Source organism: Meles meles, chromosome 14 (genome assembly GCF_922984935.1).
Source record: "Meles meles chromosome 14, mMelMel3.1 paternal haplotype, whole genome shotgun sequence".
NCBI lineage: Eukaryota > Metazoa > Chordata > Mammalia > Carnivora > Mustelidae > Meles > Meles meles.
The window spans coordinates 82,725,208-82,751,707 of NC_060079.1; the positions used below are offsets into that span (position 1 = coordinate 82,725,208).

At 41.9% G+C, this 26,500-nt stretch overlaps 1 protein-coding gene across 4 annotated transcripts in view; it reads left to right on the forward strand.

The window, feature by feature from the left end:
• MYO16 (myosin XVI) overlaps positions 1 to 26,500 on the forward strand; it is a 596,952-nt gene that overhangs the window by 263,247 nt on the left and 307,205 nt on the right. For all 4 annotated transcript variants that reach the window (XM_045978501.1, XM_045978500.1, XM_045978499.1 and 1 more), the window contains exons 8-10: positions 3,177 to 3,252; positions 5,835 to 5,988; positions 20,996 to 21,146. In XM_045978501.1, coding sequence (XP_045834457.1) covers positions 3,177 to 3,252; positions 5,835 to 5,988; positions 20,996 to 21,146 — 381 coding nt within the window. The remainder of the gene's footprint in view (positions 1 to 3,176; positions 3,253 to 5,834; positions 5,989 to 20,995; positions 21,147 to 26,500) is intronic.

The following is a 26,500-nucleotide window of genomic DNA, read 5'->3' on the forward strand; positions in this document are numbered from 1 at the left end:
GTCCACACCCTGAACCTCAAAGCCTGTCAATATGCTTGTTCCCTGAAAAGACTAAAGAACTTTGCAATTGTGATTGGTTATGGATTTTGAAATGGGAAGATTTTCCTGGATTACCCAGATGGGCCCAATCTCATCACATAGATCCTTAAAAGCAGAGAGCCATTCCTGGCTCAGGGTCCCTGGGTGGGGCAGCTATGCAAAAATGGGGGATATTGTTATTCCAAGTTGGGGTATGGTCATGTAAATGAGGCCTTTGCATGTGAATAGGGAGTGTGTTTATGAAAAAAGGGCAGACACCTGCAACATGGTTGGCTTGAAATTGAGGGAAGGAGCTAGGAGCCAAGGAACATGAGTTGCCTCTAGAAGCTAGGAAAGTCAAGAAACAGATTTTCCTTGAGAGCCAGAGGGAACATAGTGCTGCTAACACCCCAATTTTAACCCAGTGAGACCTGTGTCAGACTGCTGACCTACAGAATTGTAAGATAATTTTTCTTATTTAACCCACTGAATTTGTGATATTTTTAAAAGCCATATAAAATTAATATGGTATTCACTTAAAGCAATTCCAATAAAAATCCTAAGCCTTTTCTTTTAGAAATTGAAAAGTTCATTCTAAAATTTATGTGGAGCTACAAAGTATCTAAATAGACAAAATTGTCTTAAAAAATAGGAAAATTACATATGGTTTCACTTATTTGTGGAGCATAACAAAGAACATGGAGGACATGGGGAGATGGAGAGGAGAAGGAAGTTGAGGGAAATTGGAAGGGGAGGCGAACCATAAGAGACTGTGGACTCTGAAAAACAGCCTGAGGGTTTTGAAGGGGTGGGGGGGGAGGTTGGGGGAACCAGGTGGTGGGTAATAGGGAGGGCACGTATTGCATGGAGCACTGGGTGTTGTGCAAAAACAATGAATACTAATACGCTGAAAAAAATAATTATTTAAAAAAATAGGAAAATTACAGACTTTTTTCAAGACTTACCATAAGTCTTTCACTTATAAGATTTCAATACTGGCTACAAGCTGCACTAATCAAAGTGGTCAGGAAGTGCAGTAAGGATAGACAGATCAATGAAACAGGCAGGAACATATATAGTCAATTAATTTTCAACAAAGGTACCAAAGCAATTCAGTGAGAGGAAAAAAAAGTATTTTCAAGAAATAGTGCAGAAAAATGAATCGGTGTTGGACCAAAATACGTTTGAGATTTTCTCTGTCATTTGCAAAAAAACTCACTTGAGATGGACCATGCATATAAAAGTTAAAATTATACAGCCTTTAGGAGAAAATATAGTATCGTGTTGTCATGGCCTCTGAGTGGACAGTTATTTTGAAAATAAAGAGTGTTGACCACTAGAGAAAACAATACAAATGTTACACTTTCACAAAAGCAGAACAAAGTTAAAATATTCTTCTGTTTTTTTAAAAAAAACACAAAAACATTTTCAAGAGTATGAATGGGGACGCCACAGAATGGGAAGAAGTATTTGTGATACACGTATCTGACAAATGTGTCTACAACATATGAAGAACACAGGTCGCTAATGCAAAGATAAACACTCCAGTAATAAACGGGCAAGAAGTCTTGAAGAGACACTTGCCCAAAGGAAGCCGAGGAGGGCCACTCAGCACGTGGAAAGGTGCTTGGTATCCTTTGTCATCACAGAAATAAGCTAAACCAGACTGAAATATTGCTTCATTCCTGGTATGAGAGCTAAATTTCTAAAAATGACCATATTAAGTGTTGGAGAGAATGCAAATTTAGCGATAGGCAAAAGCACAATAGCAAAGTTGTTGAGTAGAGTGCAGAGCAGCAGGACATCTTGGGGCTGGGGCGGGCGTTTGAGCTCTTTGGAAAACAGCTAGAGCTATCTAAGCCATGTTGATGGTGTCCAGACCTTTCTCCCAGCAATTTCAGTCCACATGCTTGTGTCCTGAAGAGACGTTGGCACGCGTGCACCAAGATAAATGAGAACACTTGTAGCAACGTTACTTGTAGGAATAAATGACTGCAAACGGCTTGAAAGTCCCGGGAGGAAGGCACGTAAATTATGATATATTTGTACGGTGCAGTTATACTGTAGCTGACAAAATGAATGAATCTTGTTTCAGTCCATCACCTTTGATGACTCTCAGAATGCAGGGTTAAGCCCCGAAAGCAAGGTGTCGATGAGTTTGCATGTACGGACTTCACTTCTCTAAGTGTCACACGCAGACTGAGCCATGTGTTGTTCGGGAGGTACTTCTGTACATCAGGGTGAAATGTGTGAAGAAATCATAGTGTTCTGTACATCAGGGTGAAATGTGTGAAGAAATCATAGTGATAGCTCAAAATTCATGAGAGTGGTCGACTCTGAGAAATACGGAGAAGGATAATTTTGGGAAGAAACACAGAAAGATACCATGAATAAATGACCTATTTTAAAAAGTTGGGGGTGCCTGGGTAGCTCAGTTGGTTGAGTGTCTGACTCTTGATTTCTGTTCAGGTCATAATCTCAGGGTGCTGAGAGTGAGCCCCACATTGGGCTCTGCCCTAAGTGGGAAGTCTGCTTGGGATTCCATCTCTCCCCTTCCTTCTGCTCTTCCCCTCCGTCCTCTCCCTCACTAAAATAAATAAATCTTTTAAAAAATGTTGGATACCCTGGAAATCATTTCATACTTCTCTTTCAGTGGCTCATTCACATATATATAAACTCCTTGAATTTATAATTTGTAATAAGATTTAAAGAATATATTAACCTCTCATCAGGTTGCCTTCTTCTTTTCTTACAGTGCAAGGGTTAAGTTTTCCTAACCCCCCCTGTGGCTTTTGTTCATATTGTCTGTGGGGCTCCAGTGATGGGACGGGACCAATGAGACATTAATGAGTCGCTCAATTAAAACAAAACACATATAAGGTGTAATTCCTCCCACCGGATGCCCTAAATTAAGTCAGGAAGGTGTTAAGTGAGCATTTTCAAATCCACAGCAATTTATCCCTCCTTTGATAAGTAATTCTTGGTTTGAATGTCTTTCACTTTTTTAAAAGGAGCTGGGAAAACTGGAAGTGGAGAGAGAAACGTTCAGGGTGGGATGTGCTCATGTCTTCCCCCTCCAGCAGGCTGGAAACCCCTGGAGACCACCCCCGTGTGCCTCTCCCTGGGGAATCTTATTTCAGTGAACTTTACTGTTTCAGACAAACCTGGTGAAGCTTCTTCTGATGCATCAGGCAAACCCAAACCTTCTGAACTGCAATGAAGAGAAGCCCTCAGGTAGGTTATGCGCATCCTGGGACCACTGAGCGGTTACAGACTCCTTCCTGTCCTACCAGAACTTGTTGTCCATCACAAGCATGGCCGCCAAGTGAGGCCGCCTCCCCTGGAAGCTCTGTGGCCATGCTCCATCCAAGCCCTGTTCCCGAAGCCCCTTGCCCAGCTCCTTCACAGGAGGGGCTTACACGGTGGTTCCCATCATCGGGACCCTTGTACTTCCCTGCAAGTTGCTTCTGGGGCTTTCAACTTCCCACGCAGTGATGCCTTCAATGGCAATTACTGTTGAATATATTTTTGCTGTTATTTAACTGGTTTCTTGTCATTTCAAATATACACCTATTCATTAGGGTAATTTTAAATAATATATTTTTTTCTGCACAGACAGGTATAATGCAAGAAATTGAGACTGACACCCTCCAGCTAATTTTAAACTTTCACAATCTTAATTTAATGTTACCATTTTTGATAAGTATCTTTTGAACATTTCTAGAGTTCTTTTTACCACTGTTCTTTCATAATGGTCATCTACTAATTTAAGAACAGGGATGCTGCATTCATTTTCTAGCTTTTACAATTTGACAACAAATGTACTCATGAGTTTTTTGTTTATTAAAAATAAGAATTCTAAGTAACCGAAAAGTATAGCACAGGTCATACATTACTATAAAAATCTTGAAGGTAATAAGTGAGCACTTTATGACTGAGATTTCTCATTGGATATATTTGTAGGAGTATAATGACATGATAAACCTCCAGCTTAAGACAGGGTGAGAGATTTGCTCTATTTTTTGTTTTTTGGGTTTTTTTTTTGAAGTTAAATAGTGTTTAATGTTTATTCATCTTACCTGCTAAAATAAACTGAAGATTTAACAAATGAAACTCTAAGATAGTGTGAAAGTTTCAAACTTTGGATGCAGGCTGATGTTAATAAGAGTGCAGTAATCTTGGTATTAATGACAAAGTCATGTCTTGTGATAAATATTAAAAGAGAAAGTAGAAATTTGTGGATTTTTCTATTTAATGTATTTATTGTGAAACATGTCACATTTAATATTCGTCACATTCGTCAAAGTCACTTCCCTGGCTTCTTTCCAGAGAAGAGAAGATACAATTGACCCTTGACCATGTGGACTCCAGTGTGTCCCACTCCCCCCTTTTAGGTCTAGTGTGGTAGACCTAAATGTGCCGAAATGGACACCCAAGGCAACCCACAGTCCTAGAGGCCAGGGCGTGACTAAATGTCTGGTCTAGCCTCAGCCCTGGCCACCTTAGGATAGGATGGCTGTCGTAGACGGTTTGCCTGTGTTGGCCATGCCTAGTCTACCATCAATGTAATCCATTTTCCATGCCTCGTTGGTCAAGAGAGACACAGTGATGGGCTGGCAGAAGTCTTGTGACAATCATTTGTTGATTGAAGGAAAATATTTCTTTCACACACCAGGGACAAAGAGCTATAATGCAGCGAGGGTTCCGAGTAAATGCAGGAGGGACCAACGTCTAATCCAGCCGCACGAATAATGAACCAGATAAAATAATAGCACAGAGGACAGGAAAGTAGACACCCAGATTATGACCGAGCAGAAGAAAATCGTCGCAGTATTATATTCGAATCTTGCCATTTTGTGTTTCTCGAATTTGGAGTGGATACGGAAAAAATTATCTGGGAAACAGAAGCAGTTTGGGGTGTAGGCATTAGGTAGGACAGACATAATCACCCAAGTTGAGGAAGACGGACTCCCTCCTCTTTGTTACTGGATATGATTTAACCTAGAGCAGATGGTGGTAAAATCTTGGCATAAACATCTCGTGGTGGCTGAATTAACTCATCCAGCCCATCAAGCCACATAACTCAAATCTGTAGACACAGTGGTCATGTACTTCAGTCACAAGGACAGAAAAGGAGCAGTTGTGTCCATTAAGTTCCCAATTCTTACTAAGGTGAATTTTTCTTCAAGATTTTTTGACTTCCAGGTTCAGTTGTAGTAAGTGTTCATTTGAGAACGCACGTCTGTGTTGCTGCCCAGGTATATTCAGATGTCACTGTTAACATGTGCTATGTCATACATAAGGAGGTACAACTATATTTCAGATCGAAACAACTGATCACAGAGTCTAGACTCACAGTTTTCGACATTCAACTATTTATTGGTACGTCTACAAATGGACGCTTATAGAATGCCTACTACAAGTTTTATAGTAAGCCAGTCCTGGGGAATGTGTAACCATTTTCATCATTTTGATTCTTATTCATCAAGACAGAGGAGAGTTGCACTGAGAATGAAATGACGTCACGTTCTTTCAAGCTTAGCTTCTCTGGGATTTTACATTTTACACATCGCCACTCGGTGAACATTATTTCTCTATTTTTGCATTTCATTTGTAATTAAATATGCCAGTGATCTAAAACAAGACCGCCTTTTAAAACGGTGGTACTGCAGCTTCATTCCTACCATAAACTCTTCATGTTTTTCGTTTTGCTCTGATCAATTTTCACGTTTTGAGCATGCCCGGATTACGGAAAGGGAACCGTTTTCTGTGACCTCAGCACCCACTTTTCCTGATGTTCCTCTTGCCTCTTGTAGATATCGCCGCATCTGAGTTTATTGAGGAAATGCTGTTGAAAGCCGAGGTTGCCTGGGAAGAAAGGGTAAAAGAGCGTTTATCTGTTCCTGCCTTGGCCTCCGAGGAGCCCTATGAAGAGATCCTCCACGACCTCCCCGCTCTCTCGAGCAAGCTGTAAGTGCCTTCCCTGTAGAGTGCCGACATCAGAGCTCTTGCTCATGGAGATTATTTTCTCTGCCATCCCTGCCAACCATTTTATAGTCCGTATGAAGACAGAGTTCATAACTGAATTGAAGCCGAAGGTTACTGTCTTTACCAACAAGTACTTGTGGACAGTGATGAGCTTAGCTTCATTTCCTGAAAAATCCTCTGGTTCTTTCAAACATGATTTTAGTTATAGATCAAGTGTGTCACCATGAGCCCAAAGATGATACTTTAAATGTATTCCATGTTTTTAAGTCCATGGATTTGTAAGATTTCCAGTGACCCTATGGTAATGGCTAAACTCCTAAAGTAGGAAATACAAGTATCCACTTTTTTCTCTCTGAAGTATAAAACTTAATGACTTCTGGTTGCCTAAAACATCTCCTCAATACTGATACGTACAACAGCAAGCATGAACCTCAACTTTATGCTGAGTGAGTGAAGGCAGACATCAAGGGCCATACGTTGTATCAGCCTCTTTGCATGAGATGTCCAGCGTGGGCAAATCCACAGAAAGAGAAGTGTATTAGTGGCTGCCAGTAGTGGGGACAGGGCAATGGGAAATGACTCTTACTGGATAGGGGTTTCTTTTGGGGATGATGACAACGTTCTAGAAGCAAATGTGATGCCTACACAAATTTGTGAATTTGCTTTAAAAAGAAAAAAGCATTCAATTGTACACTTTAAAAGTGCGAATTTTGGGCTGTGGGGATCCTATCTCAATAAAAGAAGGAAATACGTAAGGAAAAAATATTTCAGGTTGAAAAGAACATTTTTAACACACTGTTCTCTATTTTTGAAGATTTATTTATTTATTTGAGAGAGAGAAAGAGCAGAACAGGAGGGAGAGGCAGAGGGAGTAGGAGAGGATCTCAAGGAGACTCCACGATGAGCTGAGAGCCTGAGGAAGGGCTCGATCTCAGACTCTGAGATCATGACCTGAGCCAAAACCAAGAGCTGGACGTTCAACTGACTGAGCCACCCAGGCGCCCCTAACACATTGTCCTTTCAATAGAGAAAATAGATGAAATGAGTCAGAGCTTTGGCAGGATTAACATAAAACGTGCAGGTATTTCTTTCACAGATCTCTTGTGGCTAACTTACCAAACAGCATTTTTTTTTTAAATTAATTATTTATTTATTTATTTTTTGCTGTAGTCCATGGTTTAGCCCTGGTGTTCAGGAAGGTTTTGTCTTCTGTCTCTCTCCTCACTTCAGCATTGCTGACTTTTCTCCAAACCATTTCTATCCTTTGCCTCTGTCAGAATAAACAAATGCTCTTGTTCTGTGAAAATCCAAGTTGCCCTCCTTCAAGCCAAGTGCCTTCTTGAATGGTTTGATAACCTGGATTTTTTAATGCGAATCCTGCCCTTCAGCTCTTTCTAGAAGTTCCTCTGCTTGAAGGAATTAGAACAAAATAGAACTCCAGGAAGAAGTGGAAAGAGCAAGGGGTCTTGCCTCATTGGCCAGTTTCCCTGCTCCAGGCAGGGCCAGGCATTCCCATGAAGCTCGCTGCTTGTTTCATCTCATTATTTTGCCCAAGAAAGAATAGTGCATGTTCATCGGTATGAGAAGTGTATGATTTGGAAGAACTTACTCAGCCTTCTCTTCTTCTCGGTGCAGTCTGTGCTTATCTCCAGAAAGTTTCTTTGCCCACCTTTCATCAGCAACCCTCTTTCTGAGGACGTAACCCGCATTACCTCATCTGGATTATCATCGCCTGTCTTTCACTTTTCAATCCAACTTCCTATTCCCTTCCCTTCTACAGTTGACTCGCTCCTTTTACATTTTCCTAGGATATATTTTGTTAAAATTTTAATGAACAGTTGAGTGGTTTCTAATACCTCAACATACAAGTCAAATTCCCTTCTTCAGTATCAACTTGCGTTGATCGTCCTGTGAGGATTTGTGCACTAAATCTTGAGTGAGTTAGGACAGGAGCATCACTCCTGCTATGCTCCACCGCCAGCAGTCATCCTGTCTGTGGCTAAACATTTAATCAGGAGGAAATTCCTGCATGATTGAATTATTTCATATTCCATGTTTCTAAGGTATCATCTATTGAGAGAACATCATTAAGCAGTCTATGTGTTACCTCATTTTCTTGGTTCATGTCTCCAAATGAGCAGGTTAAACAACTCCAGAGCCCTCCCAGAGACAATCTCCCCCTTCAGGCTTCTTGTCATACTTGCCTGCGACTCCCCGCTCTGTCCTTTCTTGCCTTCTTGCCTCCTCCCCATGCTCTCTCTCATGTCGTGATGTAGATCCCGGTGTCATGGGTGCGGTGATCACCGCTAGTGAGACAGCTGTGGTGGCACATGCCCTGTGGTGTTAGAACATGGAAATGCTCTCCCAGGATCTGTCACCCTTGAGAAGTTTGATGTGGGTCACGTTTGCTGCGAGTACTCTATTTCATGGGTCCTGGAGTTGGAAGCCACAGTAGTTCCACGTTCCTGGTGGGGTGGAGTCATTGGCCAAACACTCATGGGTGCTCAGTGATTCACCGCAAGAGTTGACGGTTCCTGTGCCCTGACCAGACACCAGGATTTGTGCAGTGTTTACGGGGGTCATTGCCTTGAATCTGCAGAACAACACAAGTACACTCCCTCTTTCATTTTTGTTGTTGTTGTTGTTAATTTTTTTAATTTGAGTATCATTGACGCAAAATGGTGTATTAGTTCCAGGGGTACAATGTCTCTATCTGCCGTGCTCGCCACAAGGGCAGCTACCGTGCATCACCAGATGCCATCACAGTACACCCACTATATTCCCTATGCTGCGTCTTTTATTCATATGATGTTTTTTGTCTTTACTTATAATTTTTTTCAGTTTGGATATGTAGATACACACAACACAAGGACTTCTTTTTAAAAATTTTTTAAATTTACATCCAATTTAATTAACATATGGTGTATTATTAGATTCAGGGTAGCACAAATGCTTTCTGTTCTATCCCATGTTCTCTATCCCTCCCCCATCCCCCAAGACTCAGAACTCGAGTAACTTGACTCCTGTCATGCACATGTTGCCACTCCCCTGTTGTTTCAGTGAGGAGGTCATTTTTTTCTCCTTTTTTTTTTTAATTTCTTTTCAGCATAACAGTGTTCATTGTTTTTGCACCACACCCAGTGCTCCATGCAACACGTGCCCTCCCTATTACCCACCACCTGGTTCCCCAACCTCCCACCCCCCAACCCTTCTAGACCCTCAGGTTGTTTTTCAGAGTCCATAGTCTCTCATGGTTCATCTCCCCTTCCAATTTCCCTCAACTCCCTACTCCTCTCCATCTCCCCATGTCCTCCATGTTCTTTGTTATGCTCCACAAATAAGTGAGACCATATGATACTTGACTCTCTCTGCTTGACTTATTTCACTCAGCATCATCTCTTCCAGTCCCGTCCATGTTGCTATAAAAGTTGGGTATTCATCCTTTCTGATGGAGGCATAATACTCCATCGTGTATATGGACCACATCTTCCTTATCCATTCGTCCGTTGAAGGGCATCTTGGTTCTTTCCACAGTTTGGCGGCCGTGGCCATTGCTGCTATAAACATTGGGGTACAGATGGCCCTTCTTTTCACTACATCTGTATCTTTGGGGTAAATACCCAGTAGTGCAATTGCAGGGTCATAGGGAAGCTCTATTTTTAATTTCTTCAGGAATCTCCACACTGTTCTCCAAAGTGGCTGCACCAACTTGCTTTCCCACCAACAGTATAAGAGGGTTCCCCTTTCTCCACATCCTCTCCAACACACGTTGTTTCCTGTCTTGCTAATTTTGGCCATTCTAACTGGTGTAAGGTGGTAACTCAATGTGGTTTTAATTTGAATGTCCCTGATGGCTAGTGATGATGAGCATTTTTTCATGTGTCTGATAGCCATTTGTATGTCTTCGTTGGAGAAGTGTCTGTTCATATCTTCTGCCCATTTTTTGATATGATTACCTGTTTTGTGTGTGTTGAGTTTGAGGAGTTCTTTATAGATCCTAGATATCAACCTTCTGTCTGTTCTGTCATTTGCAAATATCTTCCCCATTCCATGGGTTGCCTTTTTGTTTTATTGACTTGTTTCCTTTTCTGTGCAGAAGCTTTTGATCTTGATGAAGTCCCAAAAGTTCGCTTTCGCTTTTGTTTCCTTTGCCTTTGGAGACATATCTTGAAAGAAGTTGCTGTGGCTGATATCGAAGAGGTTACTGCCTATGTTCTCCTCTAGGATTCTTTTTTCTTTTTTGAATAAAAGGAAGTTTTATTGATACAAGGGAAGTGTGTAAACATATTGACAAAAATGTGTTTGTACAGAAATGTGTAAACATATTGATATGCATTTTTTGTATATCTTTTTTTTTAATTTGTTTATTTACAGCATAACATTGTTCATTGTTTTGGCATCACACCCAGTGCTCCTCTAGGATTCTGATGGATTGCTGCCTCAGTTTGAGGTCTTTTATCCATTTCGAGTTTATCTTTGTGTATGGTGTAAGAGAGTGGTCAAGGAGGTCATTTTTATTTGCAATTCAAAAACTTCTAATTTGGCTTGAAAGAGGAAATGGGTGATCTAAGTTTCCCTACTACGGTCAGTCAGCTTCAGGCATGGGATAGTGTCAGTTTAGCCTAAGTGCTTCTTCATACGACAACTGAAGAAGATAGTCTGTCATCAGAAAGACATTTCCCTTCTGCAGGAATGAGGAGCACGAAGGCTCCTTGCAGTAGTCGAGCACTGATCTGCTTTTAAGCTGAAGCTCTAGTCAAAGAGGACAACATGGGACCATTATTTCCCCTCTGTCTTCCATGTTCCAGACCCTTGGTCTGGCTTGCTCTGAGTGTCTACGCTCACTCCCTGAGTGACGTGTGAGGCCATGTACTGTGGTCCTTATGGACGGAGACCCAACACCACACATTCCAGTTCAGATCCTGGCTCTGACCAGTGGCCTCTGTGACTTCGACAATTTAGTCAGAGTCGTTGCCGTATGTTGCCTCCAGTGTAGACTGTGGGCGCCATCTAGTAAAGAGTTTTCCCAGGCCTTTCTCACTGCTTCCTGGAAGGGGAGAAGCTCAGCCCTTGGAATTCCCAACCCATAGGTCTGCCTCTGCTGTCCAGGATCCATGGGGTCATACTTGGATTTAGGCTAATAAGGCACCTCATGGTAGGGGGCTGATCATGCCAGAAAATCCAGTGCTGGGATGGAAGAACTGAGCAGTGAGTCAGCCTGGCCTCCAGGAGAGGGGGAGGACCGGAGCCTGAGATCGGTGACAGAATCCATCATATCTACGGAACTAAACCTCCAGGAAGACTGCGTAAGCCCAGTGGAGCGTCCTGGTGGGTGGCCACCTCTGTGTGCGTAGGGGGGCAATGTTCCCTGATTCCCACACTTGACCCTGAAGGTCTCTGTGCATGGATGATCCCAATTCATACCCTTCCTAAGAAAGCTGTGAGAGTGAGTATAGTGCCTTCCTGATCTCTGCGAGTTGTTCTAGTGGGTTATCAAGCTGGAGAGAGTTGTGGGAGCCCCTGGGCTGGTAGTTCATTGGTCAGAAGTGTGGGTGAGCATGAGACTCCCAAACTTGTGACTGTGTCTGAAGTGGGGGCAGCCTTGCCCGTAACTTGTAGGCTCCGTGCTACAGGTACTCAGTGTCAAGAGTTGAGCTGCGGTACCATGGGTAATGACGATGGTCAGAAGTGTCTCATGAGGTGGTTCTTGATGGCTCCGTGACTTAGTATTTTTGAAACACAGCAGTCTCTGGCTCAATGTGAGACCACGTCAGCGCTTGAGAAATGACAAAACGCAGGCAGATGCTCTTCATGCATCTGTGAATTGTCAGCCTAATCATCTGATGAAAGAAGGCCTTAGAGCTAGAGCTCTAAGCGAAGACAAGAGAATGAAGCATCCAGTTTGGTGCTTTCAAACTGAAAATGACCATATAGAGAAAAGCTTATTTTCTAAGCAGCTGATAGGAAAAATCCAATGTCAGAGATGACCAGCTTTGAGTGACTGGCGTGGGGCTGGCTCTCCAGGGCTTCTGAGTCACATAGCACCTGGGATGGAGAGACGTTGTGACTGGGAGAAGTCTGGAAAGAGGCAGACCTGAGCAGGTCTGAGGACACAAGGATAAGGGGCTTGGGGTGGGTGGGTCCCAGGATGCACAGGCCAAGTGGCCGTTGATGAGGAGAAATACCTTGTGGGAATCTGTAAGAGGCAGAGTGTGAGTTTTGCAGTGTGTCCTTCTGGACCTCAGTGAAACCTGAAACTCCCGGCAGGCCTGGAGTTGGTGTTACGCAAAGCCTTCAAGGGGCCACATTTTATGAAACAAGCCCAACACGCATTTACTTAAAAGCAAGCCAACTGTCTGTGACTTCACAAAGATTTCTTCTATGGCCTTTGTTGCACAATGAAAAGAAATATGATTTGCCTAGCACTGCGGTTTCAGTCATCATTTCCACCAATCTTCCTTTAAACTGCATGACTTAGGGGGGATACACATCATGATCTACATTTCACTTATGGAGAAACAGAAACCCAGGGGTGTGACAGACCCATGGGGATAGTGAGTGAGTAGCAGCCGTGATCAGAACAACAGTCTTTGAATCCTTTGTTCATGCTCTCCAGCCTGAGGTGGCAGTAGGTTCAGGAAGATTGTCTCGAGTCTCTCCCCAGGCTCACAGCGTGCACAATCCTGTCATACAAATTAAAAATAAATAAATAAATAAATACAAACATATATATAAATATATATATATTTATATATATATATGAAGTTGCAATGAGGGACATAGCCTTTAACCCATGCCTCAACACCATACCTGGGGGCTTTTTTTTTTTTTAATATTTTATTTATTTGACAGAGAGAGAAATCACAAGTAGGCAGAGAGGCAGGCAGAGAGAGAGGAGGAAGCAGGCTCCCCGCGGAGCAGAGAGCCCGACGAGGGGCTTGATCCCAGGACCCTGAGATCATGACCCGAGCCGAAGGCAGAGGCTTTAACCCACTGATCCACCCAGGCGCCCCACCTGGGGGCTTTCTTGACAGAAATTGTCTCCTAGTAATTTAGTCCAGGGCGCTTGGATAAGCAATCCTGGAAAGTGCATTTTTACTTGTGGAGCCTGAGGCACAGTTGTGCTTGGACATTAATTTCCCAGCTCGTGGTGGTTGAACACCACCTCTCTGGTTATTCCTGGGAGGCGTTGTTCTCGTGCATTTACTCCTGACGCTGAGGGACCTGACCATTTTCAAAATCAGTGCCGCTTCCGTGACCATTTCACAGTAAAATGACATCACCTGAGGCAAAGTCGGACCAGACTCCCAGCCCAGGATTCCTCAGAGTCTTTGGAAGGAGCTTTGTGTTACAAACTGACCAGAAAGCTGTCTGTCGGTTCCATGTGAAGTTAGGAATGAATTCTGTAGCCCAGATGGGGACAGAGAGAAATGTCACATGATACAAGGAGAATTATCTGAGAATTATCTCATCTGGTTTCTAATTTTAAACCATCTGCTCTGTCCCTCAAGCATGGTTGAGTAACTAGTTGGTCTTCCAAAGTTGGTTGAGAACTAGACTTGGCTTAAGAGGAAGGTAGAGTCCGATAATGAAGATTATTAAAGATTTCCTTGACTGAGATGAATGATGATAATATTGTTTTATATAATTATCATTCATCAAATACCTCTTCAGCAACACTACTGTGTACTAGACAGTCACTGCTCACAGTACAACCTACCATCTGCAGAAACTCTCTTCATGTACTCACAGAGCTGCTGCACTCAACTAATTTTAATTTAGACTTTTAAAATTTCTTTGCAGATACCTGTTGAAAACTATTGGATGAGTATAAACTGTCTTAAAAACAGGGTCATTTCCAATTCAACTGTAAGAAACACATTGGCTTTTTTTTTTTAAGATTTTATTTATTTACTTGGCAGAGAGATCACAAGTAGGCAGAGAGGCAGGCAGAGAGAGAGGAAGGGAAGCAGGCTCCCTGCTGAGCAGAGAGCCCAATGTGGGGCTCAATCCCAGGACTCTGGGATCATGACCTGAGCCGAAGGCAGAGGCTTTAACCCACTGAGCCACCCAGGCGCCACCCCCCCCCTTTTTAAAGTAGGAGCCATACCTAGCATGGGGCCCAACATGGGGCTTTTGAATTCAGAACCCTGAGATCAAGACTTAAATCAAAGTCAAGAGTCATAGGCTTAACCGACTGAGCCTCCCAGGCACCTGACATTTTGTTTTTTAAATACAAGTTATATTTTTTCAAAGTGTTTTTTTTTTAATGTATTTTTTTTTTATTACAAAAACTAAAGTCATTTGTGGGGGGGCAAAGATACCAATTAACTCAAAGCTCTCCAAGAGCTGTTTCATTCAGAAGTGAGCTTTGGATCATTATTTTGTAGATGCAGAAAAACCCAAATGCCTTATAGTGTGTAATTTATGCAGCTGTGTTCTTAGGATTAAAATTGAGAACTATCCATTCAGTTCATGACTTCACCACCAAAATAACGGAGTCTCATATGCCATTTCTACACAATTGTTTCGGTTTCAGTTTTTTCTTTGTTGGCCTAATATAGCCCAATATAGTCAATTTTGCTTGTTTTCTAAATTTCCTAGAGTCCTAATGGGCAATAATTGTCGCTTTTGTTAGTTTTATTTTATTACATTCCTGTTTCCATTTTCAGAAATAAAATCTCAGTTCCTACAGGCACATTTGCTCTGCATGAAATGCCTTTTATGTTTATAGAAATCAGTAAGTCTTGAATAAATCCAGCAGAGTTCAGAATTGATTGTCTACTGGTATAGTACCATGCAGTTTTGTCCACAGTCGGGTTAAAACGGTCTATCCCCAGTTGACCTGAACTGTCCTTGGATGGTTGCTTTTCATTTTATTTATGTTTAGGGAATCTGTCTACCAAAGCCTTTCTTCAGAAAGTACACTCTTTTCAATCCTATTTTTTTCTGTTTCTCAAAGATAAATTTCTATTTCTAATACTTCTTTTTAAATGTAATCAAAATAAAATTTTCTCATGGAGGAAAATTTGGAAAATGCAGAAAAACACAGAAGCATTAAAAAACTCACTCATTAATATCAAAGAAAAATTATACCAGAGACGTTGAAGGTGAAAGGAAGACTTCATTCAAGATTATTGCAATACCAAGAGAGAGAGTGAACTTGACTCAGAGAGCTTTCAAATGCTGGGATGAGCTTGTGGTAAAGCCTGGGAGCTCTTAGCAGGAAGGGGGCGGTCCTTGTGAGGAGGCCCCCCAGAGTATGCTAGTTGGTGTTTATGGAAGTGAGGCTCCTTCCCTCCCACAGAGACCAGGAAACTGGGGCTCCTGCTATCAATCTAGATGGTTACATTCCAACAGAAAGTCTCCTGGGTCCTTGAGAAAGACATTGTGGAATTGTGGAATATTTGCATCTCAGAAGGACAAATGGAGAATTTACAATGGCAGTTCTCTAAAGTAAACACTCTAAGAAAAGAGAGGGCAGCCGTCTCAAGCTGGGGAGAAGACTGTCCAGAGTTTAGCTAAGAAGAGGGGACTGTGAAGTCCATTTACATCAGTAGTCTATGTTTTTGATGAAACTACTATTAATTTGGTCTATATCTTCTTATCCTTTATGGGTTTCTTTTTCTTTATTGAGTTCTTGTTCTTGCGATATAAGTACATCTTATTTTTTTTTAAATCTGATATCAAATATTTTGTCATAGTTGATAAATGTTTAATGAGTCTTGAAATAAATAGCAATGATTACTTAAAAATTATTTTTTTTCTAGAAAAATGACATTTTAATACATGTTCATAGTGTACAAATGGATAATTGGTGAAAATTTAAATACGTAGAAGTTATCTTGGGTGAATGCTGTTAATCACAATGATTATGGATAAAATGTATTTCATTTTGAAAGTGGGAAGAAGCGTAAAGAAGTGTTGTTCCATAAATCTTTAAAACAGTATCTCATGCCATCAGCCAAAGTACCTGATTTGTATTTTCTTACAGAAAATACGTGTATGACAAATATGTTGTCATTCGATCCAATTGTATTATTTAGAGTCATTTTTTCTTATATGAATGAGGGTATTTTTAACTAGTTACTCACAATTATTGTTAGTAAAAGTTCTATCATTATGTATGATATTATTGAGTGTGTAAGTGATTTTCAAAGATGTGGGTGAGATAAAGTATAACGAGGGATTCGGTCAGAACAGCATAGACCTGTATAGATCTACGTGGCTCTGTCATAGACCTGTAGGGCTTGGCGTACACTAAGACACTGCCTCATCTAACCCCTGCATGTGCAAAGCCAAAATGTGGCCCAAAGATTTTGAAGGCTTACAGGGTCAGGTTATTTCCAACTTGAAGTAAAAACTGACTTAGGGGCACCTGAGTGGCTCAGTGGGGTAAGTGTCTAACTCATGATTTTGGCTCAGATTGTGATCTCAGAGTCATGAGATCAAGCCTGGCGTTGGGCTCCATGCTGGGCATCGAGCCTGCCCAAGATTCTCTCTGCCTCTCCCTCTGCCCTTCCTCACCCTCTCTCTCTCCCTCTCTTAAAACAAAGCAAAACAAAACAAAGCAAAACCTGACTTAGCGTGAGGTCCCTGTATTCCTGGATCAATCTTCTTTCCAAGTGTACCTCTCAGTTGGAAATAGAATTGATCCTGCTGTTAATGCTGTGTTTAGGTTTGAGATAGGAAAGGAGCATTTTAGCTTTTAGTAAACTCACTTTTTCTTCCTTTTGGAAATCTTTTTTAATTGGTGACTTTATGTAGTTTCTACCTGACTGTCAAACCGCTGCTTTCTTCATCGCTTTATATTCAAAACACTGAGACAGTATATGTAAAACCTCTCTAGTTTTTCTTTGAAGACATTCTGACAAAGCTGAAAAAAAGAGGTGATTGACATTCAGGGGGATAAGTAAGGAGATAATTTGGTGGGTATGAAGGTGGATTATGATGTGGGCAGTGTGACTGGTGGTTAAGAATACAAACTCTGGGGGCTCCTGGGTGACTCAAGATCATGATCCTAGGGTCCTAAGATCGAGCCCCACGTAGGGCTCCCTGCTCCCACTCCCCCTGCTTGTGTTCCCTCTGTGTCTGTCTCTCTTTCTCTGTCAAAAAAAAAAAAAAATACAAGTTTTGGATCTCAAGTCCCACCTCCACTCCTGCCTCACTGTGTGTCCACAGCCCGTTCTTCTCTTTCTTTCCCAGTGTACTCACCTATAAAATAGGCAGAAAAGTAGATATTCCTTATACTGCTGTTCATATGAGTTAATATGTCTGGGTACTTAGAATGGAGATTATCATGCATTAAATTCCATCTAATTATTACAATGTGTTAATGGTGGTCCACTCACATTCTAGAAAATATAGAGAAAGTGCAGTGGTCTTCAAATATTTGAAGGGTTCTCATGTCAGCAAAGCAGAGGACACACCCTGGGAGCCCCAGGAGTGGTGACTACAAGTGAGGACAGCAGGCACTGTTTCACAGTTGCTCATGGAAGAAATAGGGCGTCTTTGAAGTCATGAATACCTTATCACTCAGTGGGATTCCCGCAGATCTGGATGTGAATTTTTTATAAACATTTAAATCATTCTCATTTTATAGTGACTTTCTTAAGATTAACAATCACACTATTGGGAGGGACAGTCTGCCAGGGCCCCCTCTCCATTGTTGCCCGGCGTGTCAGACTGCAAAGCATGTGTGCTTAGTCATGCAGGCCACCAGGCAGCTCAAAGGGACCACGGAGCAAACACCAGGGGAAGAGCACTGGCTTTTCTGCTGCTTGGGGCAGCGTTTGCTTCTTGTTCGAAAGAACACTTGACTCCTGACCAGGTTTCTCTCCTGCAATACAACCACGGCACGTGTAAGCGTCCGCGTAGTTTCCCCCGAGCTGGCTCTTCTGACCTACCACCATGGGACACTGTCACACATGAACCTCTGGGTTCCGTGTGTGCCATGAGTCACGAAGTCTTAGATCTCAGATCCAGGAATCTCTTGTCTTCTACGCCTCTCCATGAAATGGTGACTAGCTAACCTGTTAGTTTGTAAACACAGCAAAATCCTTGAAGCTTCACAGTGCTAAGCCCTTCGTGTGTCTCATGCTAGAAATCCCTCAGTAGAGGCTTTTCTCATGGACTGGTCTCAGAGAATGCATCTGTAACGCACTCTGTCTCTCATCAGTAGGGCTTCTCACCTACTTCAAAATTTCCCATTGGGTAAAACTTTATCATCCAGACCTCAAGACTTCACATTTCTGTAAATATGTTCTTTAGCTATCCCTCAGGCCTTTCCCTCAAACCCCGCACTCATGTAGCCCATTCACTGGTCTGATTTTATCCACACTTTTCTCGACTCTGTGGTGCGGCTGGAAGATAAGGCCCAGGGATGGCCACAAACAGTGAAACCTTGTGGTTACTGGAAGAAACCCTTCATTCCTCTCTTCCTCCCCTATGAATGTTAGTCTACCCAATCATTTGCATTTCTATAGACAGCAACAGGAAGTTGAAATAAAAAATTCATTTGTCATGACATAAAAACATCAAAATAAATCTAACAAATTATTTGCAGGACTTTAATGCCAAAAGTTACAAAATACTGATAGAGATTAATGATCAAAATAAATGGAGAGATGTGCTGTGCTTATGGATGACAGAATTCAACATTGTTCGTATGTAAATTCTCCCCACGTTGATTTATCAGTTGAGCAGAATGCTAATTAAAGTCCCAGTAGGCATGTTTACAAAAACTGACAAGTAGATTTTAAAATCTATATGAAAATGCTAATGATCCTGAATAGCTAAAACAAAAGAAGACCAAACTGGAGGAGTCAAAGTACTTGATTTCAAGCCTTAACTGTGCAGGTGCGTTAATCAAGACGATGTAATATTGGTGTAAGACTAGACTGTTGTATCAATGAAACACAATGGAACATCCCCAGATATCCCCACACTTGTATCATCAGTTGAATCTTAACAAAGGTATCCTAGATAAATGGCTGGGGAAAGGTGTTCTTTTCAAAAATGATGCTGAGACATTTGGATGGCCATATGAAAACAGAACAGACCCGACTTGTCCACAGCACCAAATGCAAAAACCCGCTCACAGTGCATCGTAGACCCAAATGTAAAGCACACAACTATGAAATTTCTGGAATAAAATCTAGGAGAAAACCTTTTTGACCTTGGGTTAGGAAACCTCTTTGGTTTTTTCCTGTTAGGAAAAGAATTTTTAGATAAGACACAAGAAGCCCAAGGCATAGGCAAAAATAATAATAAATAAATAAATCTTTGAAACACATTGTAAAGAAGATAAAAAGGTAATACAGAGACAGGGAGAAGATATTTGCCACATATGTACCTGACGAAGGACTTGAAACCAGAATATATGAAGTCAATATTCTGGCAATGAAGGTTTGAGCTCACATTTTACCAGAGAAGAGATTCTCCTGTTGGATAAGCACATTAAAATGCAAATTTGAAACCACTAACATCCCTACTAGAACGGGTGTAAGAGGAGAGAGAGGTGTTGGTAAGAACGGGAAGCCAGGGGAATGCCCACGCGCTGCTGGTGGGAACGCCACTTTGGAGACAGCTTGGAGCTTCTTCTAGGTTTCTAACCAAGCTCAAGGAAAGCAGGTGTGTGCTCAAACACCTGCATGCAAATGCGACAGACGCTTCATTCATGCTTGACAGGAACTGGACAAGCCCAAACGTTCGGTGAATGGAGAGCCCAAGCGTAGTGTGTCCCCCAGGAGACCACCACTCAGCGCTGAAAACCAAACCGTTGTGTATAAGGCAGTGTGAATGTGCTAGAAAGCATGTATTAAGTCAGTGAAGGCAGATGGAAACAGAAGCTCTCTATATGATCCCCTAAACGACAGTTTAGGAAAAGCAAAACTACAGTGAAAGAAGTAATAATCAGTGGTTGCAAGGAGCAGGAGGCTGGTGGAGACAGTGGGTTCCCCGGAGCAGGCAAGCGGAGATGGTCGGGAGTGATAGAAATCCTGTATATTCCTGGTGTCGTGGGATACACACGCACATATTTAACCGCGTGTAACTGTGTGTACGTACAGCACGGCCATCCCCACACAGTGGATTTTACGCTATGTGGATAATACCTTAATACACCTGAATTTTTTTTAAACCAAAAAGTACATTTAAGCATTAATTAGAATCACAAGTGCTATTATAGAATACATGAAATAATTATGTTTATGCGTATTTCGCTTGATTAAATGTGTATGTATTTCTGCCCGTATGGTAACATTTAGGGAAATGCTTTTTTAAATCTTACTATCATAAAGTGTTACAATGCAAATTAAACTTCTAGATTGTGCTTATTTTTTATGGACGTTACATAATAATGGCTTTCTTTTGGCCATGATGTCTACGGAACAACAACAAAAAATGAAGTACCTTGTATTTTTTTGCCTAGTTTGAGCTGTAGTGAATGAAGTAATGAGTTATTGTTTGCAGTATTGCAACATTGCAGTATTGGAATCCTTGAGCACATCATTCCTCTCTAATGCCCCTGTTACTATTTCGTTACAAACTCTAAATGTTGCCCATGATTCATAACATATTTTAAGTTGTATATGAGCAATATTTTAATTAATGGTATAATTTGTGGCTTCGTTTGTTTGCAACTCCCTTTCACATCTAAATGTCCTGCTTAGTTCAGTCATGTGTTCAACCTCAGCTTATAAATTGCTTATTGATTTGTCTCCTACAGTCCTATATACATTCGTAAGCATTTTCTTCTCAAGTTGAAGTGAATATATTTTTCTTTTAAAGTTGAAGTTGAATGGAAGTTAGAACAAATAGAAAAGTTGACAGATTCCCCATTGATTGTTTTCTCCCCCTCCATGTTGAGAAATGATTTCTTATCTGAATAAAACAACTTTCTATAGCCCAACTGTCCTGTTGCAGTCCCTCTTGATTAATGTGGCAATGTTTGTGGAAGTCTAATTACAGTATTGATTATTTCCTGCAGCAGTCCCCTGGTGTTGCCAATTGCCAAGCAAGACAGTATGTTGGAGAAAGACATTATGTTCAAAGATGCCACGAAAGGTCTATGCAAACGACAGTCTCAAGACAGCATCCCTGAAAATGCCACCGTGAATGGCCCCACAAAACCCGAGCCGGTAAGTATACCTTTACTCCATGCCTGTTTATTCCATCATGCTCTAAAATCCAACATTTTGAAACCGAACACCCAACAATATCCATTCAAAGAAAGATTCACGAATGCAAAGGTTAATAGTTTTTTTAATTCACATATATAAGCTGTGACATTATACTGACCATTAACAAACACAACTGCTTTTGTGCTGTACAAGGATTTGAATTGTATAGACACCTTGACTTACATATCAGGAATGTAAGCTTGGCTGGTACGCTAATTCCCGAGTATTTCCGATTATGTCTTTAGTCCTCCTTTTGATTATTATGTAGAGTATGGTTTTTGAAAGTATCTCTTGGTGTGTACTCTGTGTGTGTGTGTTGGGGAGGGGTAATGTGTGTGCCGCAGTGCCCAGGTTATGGGAGATCAGTCTGATGAGCTTGGAGCTATAGAAAATAGTACGTTTCCCTAGAGAAATAAATGATCTTTAAATGCTTCATGTTTTATAAATGACAGAGTAATTTTATAAATGTCAGAGTAATCCTCGAAACTGGTTTGTTTCACGGTATCTAATTTTGAATATATTAAAGACATTTTAGCTAGATTTTTCTAAGACCATCTTTTCAAGATTTACTTTCATTAATGTTTGTTATTTCAACAATAACTGATAAACATGTTTTGTAATTTTGAGATACTTTAAAATGTCAGCAGGTGTATTTGTCGTCTTAGGCTACTGTAACAAATACTACACACTGGGTACCTTAGGCAGCAGAAGCTCATTTTTCACAGTTCTGGAGACTTGAATTACAAGGTCAAGGTGCCAGCTGGTAAGGTTTCTGATGAACATCCCCTTCCTGGCTGCTTTCTCTCTGTGTCCTCGCAGGGGGGTTGAGTAGGGGAGGAAACAGAGAGAGGAAGGAATTGTCTGGTGTCTCAGAAGTGTGCCAATCTGATGGGACCAGGGCCCCACCCCTACGACCTCCTCTAACCTTCATTGGCTCCTTAAGACCCCATCTCCAAAGGGCCACATTGAGAGCCTCCACACATGAATTTGCAGGAAAGCAGCTCAGTCTGCAGCAAATTAAATGTTAGGTAAGATGGAAAGCAAAGTTCTTTCTTAACTTTCTCAAGGGTCCTATGAACTTACTATAACCTTAAATGCATGTTACTGAGTGAAAGAAGCTGCTCTGAAAAGGGTATACAGCGTATGATTCTAGTAATTGATGTTCTGGAAAAGGCCAAACCGTGGAGACAGTACAAGGATCACAGGTTGCCTGGGCTGGTGTGGGGAAGGGTGGAGAGGTGGAGCCCAGAGGGGTTTTAGGGCATTGAAGCTGCTCTGTATGATTTTACGGGGATGAGTGTGTGTCATTCCACATGCGTCTAAACCCCCAGAACGTACAACACCCAGAGTGAGCCCCGATGTACCCCACGGACTTGGGTGATGGTGACGTGTCCGTGGAGGTTCAGCTGTAACAAATGTCATCATTCTGGCGGGGAGCGTTGATGGTGGAGAAGGCTGTGAGCACGTGGGAACAGGGGTGCGTGGGAAATCTCTGTCCCTTCCTCTCAGGTTGCTGTGACTCTAAAACTGCTCTGAAAACTTAAGATCTTAGGGGCGCCTGAGTGGCTCAATCGGTTAAGTGTTCAACTCTTGGTTTCGGTTCAGGTCATGACCCCCGGGTCTTGAGACTGACTGAGCCCTTCATGGGGCTCTGTGCTCAGTGGGGAGTTTGCTTGAGAGTCTCTCTCTCCCTCTGCCCCTCCCCCAGTCACACCACACGTTCTCTCTCCCTCCCAAATAAATAAAATCTTAATTAATTGATTAGTTAATTAAAATCTTAAAAAAAGAGAAGACACTCACAACATGATGTCAAGTGTAACCCTTATAGAATGGCCTCTCTGATTTTAATGTAAGCTCTTTATAATTATACAATTTATAGTTGCATCCTAGACCTTAAAGGCAGCTGCAGTCATGTTCGGTTTGGCTGGCACCGAAGAGGGAGCGGCTGTTATTCAGGTTTCGTGTTTGTACGTTATCGATGGAACATTCATTGGTTCTCGTTGCCCTCCGTGGGCACCGTGGCCTCTCTCCTTGGCCGTGAGCTGCGTCGGTGATTTTCTCCCAAGGAAGACCAACATTATGACTAACCGGGTTATCCTTTAAGAGCGTTTTAGAAAAGGCTCGTCAAAACAAGAACATTCTGATGAACATCTTAGGGGGCAGTATGTAATGGAGACACTTTTTTTTTAAATTGAAAGAAAACTGACAGAATCTCTCCTTCCAGATTTTTATAAAATGTAGATTTTATCCAATGGTTACTGTGTGAGTGAATATTTCAAGGCTTGATTTAAACTTTTTTGGGTTTTGATAATCACCAAAATCACATAATATCTCTGAGATGACAGAATTTTTCTTCCGTTGCCTCAAAGTGTACAAGACATTCTTCCTTTGATTTCCTTTCCACTCTCCCTGTCCTTCCTTGTCTCCTCCCGGCATTCTTCCTTCATTCTAATTGTCTGACTTCTTTCCCCCCTCCCTTCCTTCATTCCTTCCTTTGTGAATATATTTCTTTAAATTTCGTTCACACTTGAAATTCCAGTTTTTATGCCACTGAGTGAAGGCACATTAGCCTAGGAGTTCAGAGAAAGGCAGATGCTTTGGTTACGTCTGCTGCTGAAAGTCTATGACTCAGAGGTTCCTTGACCTCATCAGCTCCATCTATGAAATGGGTACATGGTATAGGTCTCACAGGGTTGCTAGAAAGCTGACAGAAATGAGGGCTTAAGGTTATCACACATTTACCAAGAACAGAGCAAAAATGCAGTAAGATGTATTTATATTTTCATTGTTATTGATATAGACTGACTGTATGGTAGCTTTGGCCAGAGCGGCTGAATTTATCTGCTCTTGATGAAATTCCAGTCAGCGCATCCACAGAGTTTATTTTTATCAATGCAAGTGTAGGTGACTTCAAACACTAATAATACAGAATTATACTTTATGTGAACATTGCAACGCTTAAACATGTATTCGCCTGCATTGTCTTCATCCTCAAAATACCACTGTGGGCATGTTATTATCCCTCCTCATCGCTTAACTTATATTCAATTTACAGATTAAGATTTTTTTTTAAAGATTTACTTACTCATCTGGGAGAAACAGTGCATTTGCATGTGTGCAAGCAGGAGAGGGGCAGAGGAGGAGGGAGAGCAGCTCCCCGCCGAGGGCAGAGTCCCCTGTACAGGGCTCTGTCCCACGACCCTGAGATCATGACCTGAGCCGAAAACCAAGAGTGGGATGCCTAACCAACGGAGCCACCTAGGCGCCCCATAAATTACAAAATGACCAAACTTCAGAACTTTAAGCAAATGGCTGAGAATCACAAGTGTTTCTTTTACTCTGGGTCCTGTTCTGTGTCAGGGGGCACGGCAGGAGAGCCCGTGGACCTGTGATGGTTGTATGAACAGGAGAGGGGTTCACGGCTGCATGTGGGTACGGGGGTTTTGAAGATTGGCAAGGATTCTCTTTCTGTGGTCCACAGACACACCTATCTCCATGCACACGGAAGTATCAATCCTTGGCCAGTCAAAGCACTAGTAAGTGGAAGGACCTTTTAGGTTTTACGGTGGTAGAAACATCTAGCAGGTTAACAAGAGCAGGAGGGAATAGCTAAAAGGCTGTCTGGCCATGGTGATGAGCTTAAGTTTGGGAAAACTTAGTATTTGTCAGATGATTACCCTATTCTCTGCTAAGACCACCCAGGTCAGCTAGTTTTTCCCCTGACTTCCTCTTTCCTCCTAATTCATGAATATTCAGTTCTTTCCTCTCCTCAAGATACTCTGCTCTTCTCCCATTTGTCAGACCACAGCTTTTATCTGCCAGAACTGTCGTCTCTGCACATAGACTGCGCATCTCCCAGAGGGAAAAGCCCCAAACAAACAAAACAGTACAGGGGACGGCTCTCCGCGCCGTGTGGACCAGGGGAGACCAGGAATTGGGGAAGTCAGAATATTCCCAAACGTTAAACTCCCTTTAGATCTCAAAACATGTCTCCAAGTGTTTCTCTGAAGTTTGTCCTGACTTTCTGTCCTGAACTATATCTAGTTTATGTTCTAGATATCTCCTCTTACAGAGATAGACAGAGATACGTATCTCCATAGAAATCATAGTGGTCAGTCCTACAGGGAGGGTGTTAATCCTTTTTACATATTTATCCCATCTCTGTTTTGCCTTGTGTTGTCTTTGTTAGGTGGACGTGGGCAGTAGACATTACAGATATTAGGACATAAAGATACTCAGAGGTGACTTTTTCTTATCCTTTCCACTTGCTAGCAGGTGTCCCAGGGCTTCTGAATCTTCATACGCATACGCATCGTGAGTGGTTTTTGCGAATGGTGCTATGTACGAGTCGGGGTCTGTTCTGTTTTCACATGGCTCTCGCACTACATGTCACATTTCTTTAGTGCACACAGACTAGGGTGTCTTCTCATGTTGGCTGTCCGCTTCACAGTTCCCCTAACCCAGGGAACAGCTGTGACCCTGTGGCTGGAAATCCTTAAGAACCCCGACTAGATGTCTGCAAGAACTCTTTCGGGCTTGTCGGAATGAATGCCGGATTTCTGTTAGTACTCTTCATGCTTTTTCTAAACAGAACCCCAGAAATTTGCACTGAGCTTGTTAGAGCGGTGGTTATAAAAGGAAATTTATTATCGAAGAAATGTAAACCATTTCTTCTAAAGAAAAACATCTTGCTCTTGATTTGTCTCCTTTTTATGATGCTTTGGGAGGTGAACATGTATGCTCCTCGATGAAGCCTCTTGTCTTATTTTGGCATTGTTCAAAGCTATTGCAATCCACTATTGGCTTGTACCATATCATGGACATGCATGAACGTGTGTATATATATACGTGTACTAACGTGTGTGTATAATATGCATAGATATACATATGCACATCCACATCTGTTTTCTGGGGTGCATATTGTGTGCAGGGAGATGTGTACATTTTTGTACGTTCAGGAAATGCTTGCAAAGACACTGGGAAAAAAAGATATTTACATGCGTCTCTAAATTGATAATGAAAATTTCCTTTTATGTCTCTCTCCCTATAAAGACTTCTGCCAGTAGATTTTTTATTTCTTGGAAATATATCCTTACCCATTGGTACTTATTTTCTGAATTCCTTTCCTGTCTAAGGGCACACACTTGTGTCTATGATCCCAGGTACAGTGCGGTTGCATCAATATAAGTAAAGCTTCGACCTCGTCTCTGCCGGTCCTGAGTAGTAAATGCAGCGTAATCCCCGTCCACGCGAGCCTGGCAGCTGCCCCGGCTGTCCTCCCGCGCATCTCTCTCCCCCTCCACCGCCACCTG